Source organism: Scyliorhinus canicula, chromosome 4, assembly GCF_902713615.1.
Source record: "Scyliorhinus canicula chromosome 4, sScyCan1.1, whole genome shotgun sequence".
Lineage (NCBI taxonomy): Eukaryota > Metazoa > Chordata > Chondrichthyes > Carcharhiniformes > Scyliorhinidae > Scyliorhinus > Scyliorhinus canicula.
The window spans coordinates 169,489,090-169,502,452 of record NC_052149.1 but is presented as its reverse complement, the minus strand read 5'-3'; the positions used below and the strand labels follow the sequence as shown (position 1 = coordinate 169,502,452).

At 49.4% G+C, this 13,363-nt stretch overlaps 1 protein-coding gene across 16 annotated transcripts in view; it reads left to right on the top strand.

Annotated features, from left to right (window-relative positions):
• ablim3 (actin binding LIM protein family, member 3) overlaps positions 1 to 13,363 on the top strand; it is a 420,986-nt gene that overhangs the window by 314,199 nt on the left and 93,424 nt on the right. For all 16 annotated transcript variants that reach the window (XM_038795510.1, XM_038795522.1, XM_038795521.1 and 13 more), the window contains one exon: positions 12,515 to 12,644. In XM_038795510.1, coding sequence (XP_038651438.1) covers positions 12,515 to 12,644 — 130 coding nt within the window. The remainder of the gene's footprint in view (positions 1 to 12,514; positions 12,645 to 13,363) is intronic.

The window sequence follows — 13,363 nt, the reverse complement described above, 5'->3', positions numbered from 1 at the left end:
CTGGTGTTGATCGGTCTCAATATTAGTCGCTCAAAGCATTTCATGATAACAGATGTCAGGAACACCGGTCGGCAGTCATTGAAGCACGCTACCTTGTTCTTCTTTGGTACTGGTATTAAGGTGGTCTTTTTGAAGAAGGTGGGAACCTTGGAACGCAGAAGTGAGGTGTTGAAGATGTCTGCCAATGCACTCGCCAGCTGGTCTACACAGAATCTGAGTGCTCGCCCAGGGACTCCGCGGGGCCTCTCGCTTTCTGTGGGGTCACTTTCAAGTAGGCAGCTCTTACCTCTGAGGCTGTAATAATGGGCATGGGTGTGTCCAGGGCTGTTGGGGCGGGTGGCTCTGATGCATTGGCTGACTGTTCAAAGTCGGCATAGAACTTGTTCGTTCATCAGGGAGGGATGCTCCAGCACCAGAGATTCTGCCTGGTCTTGCTTTGTAGCCTTTGATCTCATGTAAGCCCTGCCATAGACATTGTGGATTTGTGTCGTTGGCCTGCGACTCTAGTTTGGTAGTTTGGTCCGATATTGTCTTTTGGTGTCCCTGATGGCTTTACGTATGTCGTACCTAGATTTCTCAGGTAGGTCAGGGTCGTCAGACTTGAATGCCTCCATCCGTGACTTCAGCAGGGAGTGAACCCTTCAGTTAAGCCAGGGTTTGCGATTGGGGAACATCCGTATTGTCTTCTTTGATACACAGTCTCAACACACTTACTGCTGAAGTCTGTGACGGTGGTTGTGTACTCGTCCAGGTTAGCTGCCGCAGCCTTGAATATGGACCAGTCCACAGACTCCAAGCAGGCATGGAGGATATCCTCTGATGCCTCGGGCCAGCACTGAACGGTTTTCTTGACTGGCTCAGCACGTTTGAGTTGCTGTTTGTAAGCCGGAAGTAGGAGTATCGACTTGTGGTTGGATTTGCCAAAGTGTGGTCGGAGAGGGGCAGCATGCTGGCGCAGTGGGTTAGCCCTGCTGCCTCATGGCGCCAAGGTCCCAGGTTCGATCTCGGCTCTGGGTCACTGTCCGTGTGGGGTTTGCATATTCTTCCCGTGCTTGCGTGGGTTTCGCCCCCACAACCCAAAGATGTGCAGGCTAGGTGGATTGCCCATGATAAATTGCCCCTTAATTGGAAAAAACGAATTGGGTACTCAAAAATTTTTTGGAAAAGAAAAGAAGAAAAAAAAAGTGTGGTCGGTGAATGGAGCGGTAGGCACCTTTGATGCTTGGGTAGCAGTGGTCCAGGGGGTTTGCACCTCTGGTGGGGCAGGAGATAGGTTCATGGAATTTAGGTAGAAAAATGAGGTCCAGGGGACACATTTTTTAAAATAAAGGGTTCCTCAATTAAGACTGAGGTGAGGAGAGATTTGTTCTCTCAGAGGATCGTGGAATTAGATTGTAGAATTATTTTCCCCAGAGTCCTGGAGGTAGAATAATTTAATATTTTTAAGACTGAATTAAGTGAATTCTTCATTGACCACGGAACCAAAAGTATAGGGGGGAAAAAAATAAAGTTGATGCCATAAACAGGTCAGCCATGATCTTATTCATTAAAGGAGCAAGCTCGAGGGGCCAAATGACGTATTCCTGTTGCCAATTTGAATGCTCATATCTCCACATTTTCAAATTCCGGCTGACTGTTACATGTCATAAAAATAGCTGATGAGCAAAAGAAGTCGAATGGAGACTATGTAAACCCATTTGCTTGTCTCATTAAACCTCAATCTTCAAGTGGACACCCAGCAAAGCAGGGATGAGACTTTTTGATATGGAAACAGTGTCCTGTGTCAATTGTAGAACCATACTTGCACAATCACACAAAGTGCATATCAGTGCCACCTTTTCCAGGGGCCTGGAAGTGATTAGACACACCTCGGTGTCGTATTCATTTTAGGACTGAATACAAAATCTCATAAGGGCCTCCTTACCCCGCCACAACATTGACACCTTGAGGCATTTCTTTACCCTCAAGTAGCAGAATTAGCACCTTTAACAGTCTCATTGCAGGTTGGTGTCAACAACGAGTGGATTCCAAAGAAGGAAATGGCTGATAGTATATCCAACAATTTATCCATTCTGACATAGAGCCCTCTGATACATGGCTTCATGCAAACGTTCCCCCCACTATCAAGAGACTGTTTTGTATCCATTAATTAAAATAATTAATTCATCACTTTACAAATCTACCTCAAAACACTCAATTACAAATCTGAGATGTCAAAATTTACATCAGTCCGGAATGTGTTTCAAGGCTTTAGCTAATACTAAATCTGTGTGCAAGCAATAGATTTGGTTGAATTATGAGTCTGTTTCCATAGTGCAGCAGGTGCTGGTACTTTAGGGAGCACTTAATTTGTTGGCAATGGCTTTGTAAAATGTCTGCATTATGCCAAATACATTCCAGCAAGAGACAGCTTTGACTGAATTAATGCTGAATTGGAGCAAAAACAACAAGATCTTAAAAATGTGTATCAGGTCTTGGGCTTGGTTTCCATGAAACATTTCAGTCAGTAATTATATAAGCTAGTGTACAAAGAATACACGTGCTATTAAAGCAGCAAAAATAATTGGCAACTCAACTTTATTCTTTGAACTGTTAAGGAACTAAAGGTAGCGGGTGCGATTTAACAGGAAAAGTTGCAAATGTCATATCGGGCCCAACTTCTCGGGTGCTTCCTAACGGCCAAACCGGCGAGACCGTGGCCCATATTTAACGCCACTTAGTATCAAAAATGATCCCCCATGAGCTTCACAGCGGAACTGGCTGTCCCACCAGCTGATTCACCGGACTCGCACCCGGCAGTTCCCCCTAACAAGGCAGAGCTGTTCACAAACGTTCCTCTGAACTCACTCCCAAGCAGCACACGTATATGGCACCACATAGACCTGCTCCATGCCTCGGGGATGGCGACCTGGCCAAGCTGCTGCATGCCCTGGAGGTGAAATGGGATACTCTGTTCCTGGGGTGAAGGTGGAAGGGGAGAGGGGTGGGTCAGAGGACTAGCAACAGGGCCGCCAATGCTGCCTGGGAGGCACTGGCAGTGGCAGCAGCAGTCGGTCGGACAGCGTGATTGGGAGTACCGCTGTTGGACAAAGACAAACCACCTCCACCGGACCACAAAGGTAATTTGACTCCAGCCCCCTGGCATCAGTCCCGCCTGCCAACCCCCCTGACCTCTAGCACTGCAGCCCCTGCCAACAACTTGGAGACTGGCACCTTGACCCTCCCTCACCCCGACAGCATATCACCGTGCTTGTACCCCAGCACACCCTGACACTCACCAGCTCAACCCCTTCATGCCCAGGAGCTGTGCCCCACCTGCCATAAAACGCCCCTGATGCATCAAGCGTGTGGCTCACAATGCCCCCTCTCTATCCCCGCAGGAGACGTTGACCCATAGCAGGTGGAAAAGGGCCCAGATGGGCAGGGGGGGTTCCGGAAACCGGAGTCCTCCGCTTATGAGGTATGGGCCCTGCAGATTGTGGGGTTGGCTAAGGAGAGAGCAGTCACTGACAACGAGGCTGCCCTCATCTCAGAGGTGCAAATCCACTGCCCCTTCACCCAGATGACCTGTCTCTAGTGAGTTGTTCATGTCAGAAAAACTATCCTCCCCTCTCACTGATAACGTGACCATGAAACGGGATCTCCACCAGATGGGGCTGGTCATCTGAGGTCAACTCCACCCCCCCGCTACCCAACAGAACACCACCATCGATGCATCACCGCTATCACCACACCTTCCACCAGCGCAAAAACATACAACTAGGTGGGCGACATTAGTGGACAGGCTTCTGGGGCACAATCTGGTTAGCACCATACAATTGCTGATGCACATTAGGTGGAGGCAGGATAAATCCAAGGGAGTCAGCAGTTGGAGGTCTGCTAGATCCCAAGATCACCTGGGTCCCAGTCAGATGCCAAACCTCTGGGCAATATTTTCCCAGATTTAATGCAGACGCTAGAGCATGGCCATGAGATTCAGGAGGGGATGATAGCGACACTCCGGTGCGTGCATAGCTGATTGGAGGAGTCCCAAAGGCTACGGCCTCAGGAGACGGTGCCAGCAATGCGTGGCACCAAGTCCAAAACTGCCTGGGCGGCACCACAGTGGAAAGCCTGGAGCACGACCTCAGTGTCATGAGTGGTGGTGTCCAAGGTGTGGCTTGGTCAGCGACGACCATGGCTGAGGGCCTCGACATCATGTCCCAGTCGCTGAGCAAAGGTGTCCCAGATGCAGGTGGACATTACGGGGTACTGCAGAGCATGGCCCAGTCACTAAGGAGCATTGCCAAGGGCATCAACACCATGGTGCAAATGACAGGGCGGTGCCCGGCAGAGCCAGGTAACGCACAGGCATCTGGAGCACACTCCAGCAGACTATCCTTCCCATGGAGACCCCTAGGGTTCTACGGGCATTGTCCGGGAGGAGGGAACACTGGAGGCCGATCTGCGGCCTTCCACCAGTGAGACGACAGAGGTCTCCACCTTACCTGAATCCCCCCTTCCTGACACCAGTGCATCTCAAGGTCAGCGGGCAGAACAGAGTAGCACATCAATGACACCAGTACGTCGGCCAAGGTCCATAGGCACCAGGCCCCCCTCCTTTTCTAGGGCGAAATTCTCCCCTACCCAGCAGGGCGGGGGGTCCCGGCGTAGCGGAGTGGCGCCAACCACTCCGGCGTCGGGCTTTCCCAAAGGTGCAGAATTCTCCGCACCTTTAGGGGCCAAGCCCTCACATTGAGGGGCTAGGCCCGCGCCGGAGCAGTTGGCACCACACCGACTGGCACCAAAACTGGCAACAACGGCCTTTGGCGCCGGGGCTGGCCGAAAGGCCTTTGCCGGTTCGCGCATGCGCCGGTGCGTCAAATGCCGCTGACGTCACCACCGGCGCATGCGCGCTGGGGGATTCTCTTCCGCCTCCGCCATGGTGGAGGCCGTGGCGGCAGCGGAAGAAAAAGAGTGCCCCCACAGCACTGGCCCGCCCGCCGGTTGGCGGGCCCCGATCACGGGCCTGACCACCGTGGGGGCACCCCCGGGGTCCGATCGCCCCGCGCCCCCCCCCCCCCAGGACCCCGGGGGCCCACTCGCACCGCCGATCCCGCCGGCACAGAGGTGGTTCAAACCACAGCGGCGGGACTTCGGCCCATCCGGGGCCGGAGAATAACAGCACCACAGAAACCCGTAGCCTCCCGCCGGACCCCGCCATTCTCCAAGGCGGGCGGTGGGATTGGCGGCACGCCGACTTTTTGCGGGTGGGAGAATCCTGGACATTGCAGGAGCAGGATTTTCGGTGGCCCCTGATGTGCATTCTGGGACGTAGCGACTTAGACGTAGCGCTAGAGTACAGAAGATGAAGAAGATTGCGGATCACTGAGCGGGCACTGGGGGACACTGGGGGAGTGGGGGGGCACCATCTGTAGATTGGGAGAACGAGAATTTTGAATGTTCACCATTAAAACATGTTACACCCGATACATTTGTGTGAAGCCTCTGTCGGGTTATTCTACACAGCGAGCCTGCCTGCACCCCCAGCTGCCCCCTGTCCCCCCCAGGCTTAGTGGTCCTGCAGCAACAGTCTCCGATACAGACCCCGTGCAGGTGGTGGGTGTGAGTGTGCTGTCAGTAGAAAGATAGGAGTCAGACTTTGGCATAAACTGAGGAGCTCCAGATCTTACCTCACAGCAAGTGGTCATCACTCTCCTGCCTTGTTTAGTGATCCGCTGACAGTGCCAACACAGGCCCATCACCCTGGACTGATATTACTCAGACCGTAAGAGGGTGGAACAGGGTAGTCGGGGAGGAGGGTGTGTGTGTGTAGGAGGGTCGGGGAATAGGGGGGTGGTAGGGGGGAGGAATGGGGAAAATGGATGGGAGGGAGGGTAATATGGGTGAGGGTTATCAATGAGGAGTTGGCCAATGGGGGAAGGGACTGATGGGGGGACGTGATTGGGGAGGGGGTGAGCTGACGGATCATGCATGTGTGTGCACTTTGGGAGATGGTGGTCGCATACGAATTAAACATTCAGGGAGTGGTACCGCTCCCTCATGCCCCAGTGCATGCAAGGCGACATGCGAGCCACCTATTACCTCTTGGACTTGGGGCATCCAGGCAGTGGTGGAGATTCCTGCAGCTTAGGCATCTTGAAGGGGTTGGTCCAGCTTGATGTTTATATAGTCAGCTGCCCAGACATACAGAGCATCCTTGACTTCACGGATGCACTTGTGGGCTCTGGCTTGGGAGATGTCACACAGGTCCCTTCTCAAGCCCTGTAATGAACCTGTTGTATAAATATTCAGGGCTGTGGTGGCCTTCAGGGCCACCAGGAAAGGATGTCGTCCTCCTCGATGGGGCGATAGGTCTGCAAGGACATGGCACAAGTGCAACACCGTCTCCTTGTTGAGCCGGAGCCTCCTGCTGCACATGCCGTCTGTCATCTTGAATGACCAACGACGCCTGTATACCTTGGGCCTTCACTGGCATTCCCCTTTGGGTTCCTGTGGTCAGGTGCCTTCCCCTAATCCACTCACTCACCCTCAGGTTGTGAGGATATCCCTTGCGCTGAAGCCCAGATCTCGCGTGTTAGATTGTTGGCTGCTGCCTATGTGGTGCTGACCCCGTCATTTTGATTGGAGTGCTCGGCAATAATACTCATCTGAAACACAGCACATGTACCTGTTCCCTTTTCTTTCCTTTCTCTTAGTTGATGCCCAGACATGGTTTCACAAAATGCATGGCAGTTTGATTTTACTCGTGCAAAGAAACATTCATTTTAATTGCATGCCACCATTTTGTGACACACATTTGTGCAGCTAAATGGACAGACTGCAGACTTCTCCCTCCCTGCACGTCGTTAAAGGTTAGCTATCCAGTCGTAATGAGGAGAACCTGGCTCGAGAGAATCAAACTAAACTGGGCCGAAGTGAATCTCATGTCGGAGTGCGAAGCAGGTCTACTGAAGAAACATCCCTTGGTCTCTAATGGAGAGCTGGGAAGCATGAAAGAGGTCCCAATCAAGTTAATGATTAAGAACAAAAGTAAAGCAAGATGCTTAAGGGTTAGGCCAGTGCTGCACGCCATCAGGCCCAAAGCCAAGGCAGAATTAGAGAGGCTGGTCAAGGTGGGGGCCCTCAAACCTGTTAATGTAAGTGATTGGGCCATGCTGATTGGACCCGTGATGGAGAAAGATGGTTTGGTACGAATATGAGGTGACCTTAGTCGAACATATCTCCGATAAATGTAGATCTAGATTCACAACATTATTTGACAATCATGACACACAAAGGGCTATTCAGATCTAAAAGGCTTCTATTTGGCATCATTTCCCACATGTACGTTATTCCAAAATGCCATGGATCAAATTCCGAGTGGACTAGAAGGAGTCCAGTGCTACCTAGGCAATAAACCTAGGGCTGGTTTAGCTCACTGAGCTAAATCGCTGGCTTTTAAAGCAGACCAAGCAGGCCAGCAGCACGGTTCGATTCCCGTACCAGCCTCCCCGGACAGGCGCCGGAATGTGGCGACTAGGGGCTTGTCACAGTAACTTCATTGAAGCCTACTCGTGACAATAAGCGATTTTCATTTTCATTTCATTTCATTTCATCTTAAGTTACTGGAAAGAATGAAAAAGAGCATCTTCAAAATTACGATGCTATACCCCAGGGACTAGAAGATTGTGGGCTACGAGTACAGAAGGATAAATATGAATTCTTCAAATCTTCTGTTGAATATCTGAGGCATGTCATAGATGCAAAGGGGTTGCACAAATTACCATCAAAAGTAAAAGCCATGACTGAGGTGCCTGCACATCAAAATGTAACTCAACTTTGTTCATTTTTAGGCTTATTGAACTTTTGTGGAAGGCTGGCACCCAGGTAGCATTGCCAGGGTGCCAGGCTGGCACTGCCAGGGTGACAAGGTAGCACCAGCAGTGTCAGGGTACCATCCTGCCTAAAGGACATGCACCTTAGGGCCTCCAATACCCTGGGAGATCCCCATGAGTGACATTCGGTCTAGTTCCCGTTTGTGGAGACCACTACTGAATGCCGCTCGCCCGAGGTCTCTGAGGTGAAGGGGTAGATCCTAATGCCTCAGGTACCTTGGGAAAACATTATATTAAAGTGAGACTATCTATCTCCCTCTAATATGCAGATTTGCCAAAAAGTGAGGGTCAGATTTACATCGCAACGTCTCACTAGATCACGTTCGATCTCTCGAGGTCTTGCGATCCGGGTAGATCACGGGAGCTGGATCTCCCTGCCTGTATCGGCCACACTGCATCGTGGTGAGCTCCTTTTTGGGATCAGCCATTCGATCGCATCCATTGCATTTTCATTGTAGGAACCTCTAATGTAAAAGGGAGGAAAGTTTTGTGTATTCATGTCTGTTCCTAGTTGGAACAAGGTTACTTTGAGTCCACTCACGTGATTCATTGATGACATCATCAGCTGTTTGCACAGGCAAATAGTCTATCCTAACAGCCTGTAAACAGCTTCCCAATAAAGCTCTTGTTTATTTGTACCTTCGTGGTCTGCAAGTCTGTCATATAAAAATACCACATTCTGGGCGCGATTCTCCGGCCTCCCAGCCGCGTGTTTCTTGGCGGTGGGAGGCGGTACGCCGTTCACTGGTGGTGGGATTCTCTGCACCCATCGCTGTCAATGGGAATTCCCACTGAAGCCACCCCACCACGCCGGGAAACCTGTGGGCAGGGCTGCGTTTTTGGAGCGACCAGAGAAACCCACCACCAGCAAACGGCAGGAGAATTTGGGGCTATATTTCCAACCTTTATATGGGTATTTATTGACCCTTGCCTTCAGCCCACAACCCTGTGAACATTTTGGTCCCCTTATCTAAGGAAAGATATATTGACATTTGAGGCAGTCCAAAGAAGGTTCACTCAGTTGATCCCGGGTATGGAGGGATTTTTTTTTTATGAGTAGAGGTTGAGTAGTTTGGGCCTGTATTCATTGGAGTTTAGAAGAATGAGGGCAATTTTATTGAGACATATTGGATTCTCAGGGGGCTTGACAGGGTAAGTACAGAGAGGTTGTTTCCCCCTGTGGCAGAATCTAGGACCAGAGGGCATAATTTCAGTGTAAGGCAATTTAAGACAGAGATGAGGATGAATTCTGTCTCTCAGAGGGTAATGAATCTGTGGAATTCTTTATCGCAGGGGGCTATGGAGGCTGGGTCGTTAGGTCTCTTAAAGCCTGAGATAGACCGATTCTTAATCAGTAAGGGAATCCAGGGTTATGGGGATAAGGCAGGAAAGTGGAGTAGAGGATTGCTATCTCAGAACAGTCATGATCTCATTGAAAGGCAGAGCAGACTCAGTGGGCCGAATGGCCTACTTCGGCTCCTACATCTAATGGTCTTCTGGGGCGGGATTCTCCCCTAAATGGCGGGGCGGACTGCACCAATGCCGAGGAGTAGCGTGAGCCACTCCGGTGTCGGGCCGCCCGGAAGGTTGGGAATCCTCCGCACCTTCAGGGGCTAGGCCGGTGCCAGCCGGCACTGAAGGGCTTGGCGCCGTGCCAACCGGCGCCGAAGGGCCTCCGCCGGCCGGCGTGAGTTGGCGCATGTGCTGGCGTCATCCCAGTGCATGCGCAGGGGGGTTCTTCTCCGCGCCGGCCATGGCGGACCATTACACCGGCCACGCGGAGGGTAAGAGTGCCCCCACGGCACAGGCCTGCCCGCAGATCAGTGGGCCCCGATCCCGGGCCAGGCCACCGTGGGGGCCCCCCTGGGGCCAGATCCCCCTCCCCGAGGACTCTGAAGGCTGCCCGTAGAGCCAGGTCCCACCGGTAAGGACCTGGTGTATTTCACGTCGGCGGGATCCGCCGAAAACGGGCGGCCACTCTGCCCATCGTGGGCCGGAGAATCGCCGGGGGGGTGGGGGCGCTGCCAACGACCCCCAAACGGCGCAGCACGATTCCCACCCCTACCGAAAAACCGGTGCTGGAGAATCCGGCAGCCAACGTCGGGGCGGGATTCACGCCGCCGCCCCCCTCCCCTCCCCCCCCCCCCCTCCCCCGCCCGGCGATTCTCCAGCCAGGCGGGGTGGGGGGGGGGGGTCGGAGAATCCCGCCCCAAGTCTCCAAGTCCATGGTGCAATCAGCCATTCTGCAATCGATGCAGTAGGCTGCGTTGAACATCACTCTCCATCCAAACAACCTATACATTTGTAACTACTATTTTTTAATTCTCAAACTTATGCTACATTATTATACTAAGAAAAGTTTATCATCACTCTTGTTTTCTGTGTAAATACATGTTTGCCTTTTAACTTGCAATCAAAGTAGCAATACAGTGAATCCTGCAAATATTTGTCAGTAGAACATATCTTAGTGAGTGCCAATTCTGTTTAATTTTATGAGAATATTAGGTATGCCACATAATGACTAAGATGGCTCTTTGTGGTCCAGTACATTAAATTTAAGCACTGAATTGATCTCTCTGATTAACCGAAACATAAAAATTTGCAGACAGACAAAATGGGGATATTCTTTTAGGGTATTAGGCGCCAAGTCAAGAATTGGTTTACTTCATAGAATCACAGTCATAGAAAGTTGAAGTCGCTGAAAGAGGCCACTTAGCTCATCATGTGTGTGCCAGCCAAAAATCAAGCCACCCAGCCTAATCCCACTTTCCAGAATTTGGTCTGTAGCCCCAAAGATTGTGCTCTCGAGGTGCACACCCACACACCTTTTAAATAAGTTGAGGGTTTCTGACTCTACTACCATTTCAGACAGTGAGTTCCAGATCCCCACAATCCTCTGGGTGAACATGTTTTTCCTCATCTTCCTCTAGTGCTTCTCCCAATGACTTTAAATCTATGCCCCTGAGTCACTGACCTTTCTGTTAAAGTAAATACGCCCTTCCCATCCACTCTATCCAGGACCCTCACAATTTGTAATATCGCAATCAAATCTCCCCTCAGCCTCAGCAGTTCCAAGAAGAACAACCTCAGCCTAGCCATCTTTCCTCATACCTGTAATTTTCCAATCCTGATAACATTCATTCATTACCTCAATAACAGACTGTATTAGATACAATCTGTGTGCCTCCTATAGTGGCAGTTTTATGTCATGAATGATATATTGTATTTTCATTCCTCTGCAAAGCAAATTTTCCACATTTTTATCCTTCAGCGTAGTAATCCTTGGCTGAGCGAATGAATAGGTCACCCTGACCAGAACCTCTGCTAATGTGACTTCTGGAAGGTGTCTAAGAGTTCACCATGCCTTCAGTTTTCTCCCTCTTCCTGTGAACAGTTTTCTCATCTTTGCCTGGTGACACGGTGTGGCACAGTGGTTAGCACAGATGCCTCACAGCTCCAGGGACTCAGGTTCAAATCCGACCTCTGGCGACTGTCTGTGTGGAGTTTGCACAGTCCCCTCGTGTCTGCATGGATTTCCTCCGGGTGCTCCAGTTTCCTCCCACAGTCCAAAGTGCAGGTTAGGTGGATTGATGATGCTAAATTGCCCATGGCGTCGAAGGAGCTGTAGGCTAGGCGAGGTTATGGAGTTACAGGGGTAGGGGGAAGGAGTGGGAATAGGTAGGGTGCCATTTCAGAGGAACAGTGTAGACCCAATGGGTCGAATGGCCTCCTTCTGCACTGTAGGAATTCTATGACACCATTAGGCTGCCAGCAGATACAATAACTCAGGAATCCCAGGTGGACACCCTCACATAATCAATCCATGTAATCAAATCATGGTTTGCTTCTCTTCCATTGGGGCTATCTTACTGTGCACATTTCCAGGTTCAAATATAATACTGTAATACAGTTGGATCTTTAAATTGCAGAGCATGCACTGCACAGGAACTTGAACAACAAATCTCCTGAGACTAGAAAACCTTTATCTTCACAAATGACTTGCAATATTGGCAGTGGTTTTCTCATCCCTCTGTTGTAAGACCTGCCCCAGGAGATGCAGCAGGCCAGACAAAAACCCACTGCTTTTCAGCGAGACCGGAATGCCTGGCAGCAGGCAGGGCTGAAAAATCCTAGCCATCATGTCTGTTACAATAAGGTTGTAATGCAAACTATTCTACGTTAAACATCAGAACAGAGTGTGAGACTTGGCAAAGAATGTTTCTGTCATCTTTATAATTCAGTATAATAATAATATTATAGTATGCTGTACATCCATACATTCACCTCCACAGTTCGACATAGGGAATGAGCAGCATTGAGTTGCAAATATACAGGTGATTTTTACATTTCTCTTCAAAAACCTTGATAAATTTTACAGATCAAAGGCTCTACATCAAATAGTAGCCATGTCACTTGTCACATGATCTGCTCACTGTGCCTTATTTAACTGCTATATAATACGGGCAAAATTCATTACTGAGCATCGTTTTTCGACCATTCTTTGCAGAATCTAATATCCTTTTTCTGAATTGTTGTGTTTACTGTCAGCAAAAATGCTTAACTGAAAACTTGATTTAGACTAAAGGATCAAATCACAGGCACTGCATGCTAAAGATGTTCATGCTGTCTTTTGGTAGGACATGTATGATGGGATTGATTTAAGACAGCGGAGATCTTCCAGTCCTGGATACATTGACTCTCCCACGTACAGTCGACAGGGGATGTCTCCCACAATGCCTCGATCGCCACAACATTACCACAGACCAGGTAATGACTGTTCCTGCACCAGTAAATAACTTTTTGAATGTAGCAATCTGCAATATCTTAATTTTTAAAGGATATAAAACTCAACAAAAGAAACATTTCTCTATTAACTGTCACTTGATTGAACTGTCCACTGTAATGCCACTTAACTGAATAGTGGGAGAGTGACATCTATCCAGATCTACACATGTATAGTTTTTAAGCATCTCATAAAACAGGAAATGAGAAGCACTTAGTTTCAGCCTTATGAGAAAGACATACTTGAAATATATAGACTGGAATAGAAAGATTTAATTCTGGTCAATGTTTTGATGATTATTTGTGTGGGCAGACAACTAATATTTGCGCTGCCTGAATTTATATTCAGCGAAGCGAATAAATTGGTTGCGTTCAAATATGCAACATTGTACTGAACGTTAACAAGGTACTCAAAGGCTCAACTAATACAAATTTTTCCATGTAAAATTAATTCTGTCTTCTTTCAAAGAAGAAAGTGGCTGCACAGAAAAATATTCAAAGAAAGAGCAACTAATTATTTCATCGTCATTTCATAAAACCTCGGGCTTGTCCATTTTCTTGCTTCCAAACAAGAAATTAAACCGTTAACAGTCAGGCATGTTGACACCATCATTGTTTCTCTTTCATTCCAGTTTCTGTCTGCCTGTGCAGTCGACAATAATATATAGAAACTGACACGACTAGAAACAGTCTGCGCTGTTTCA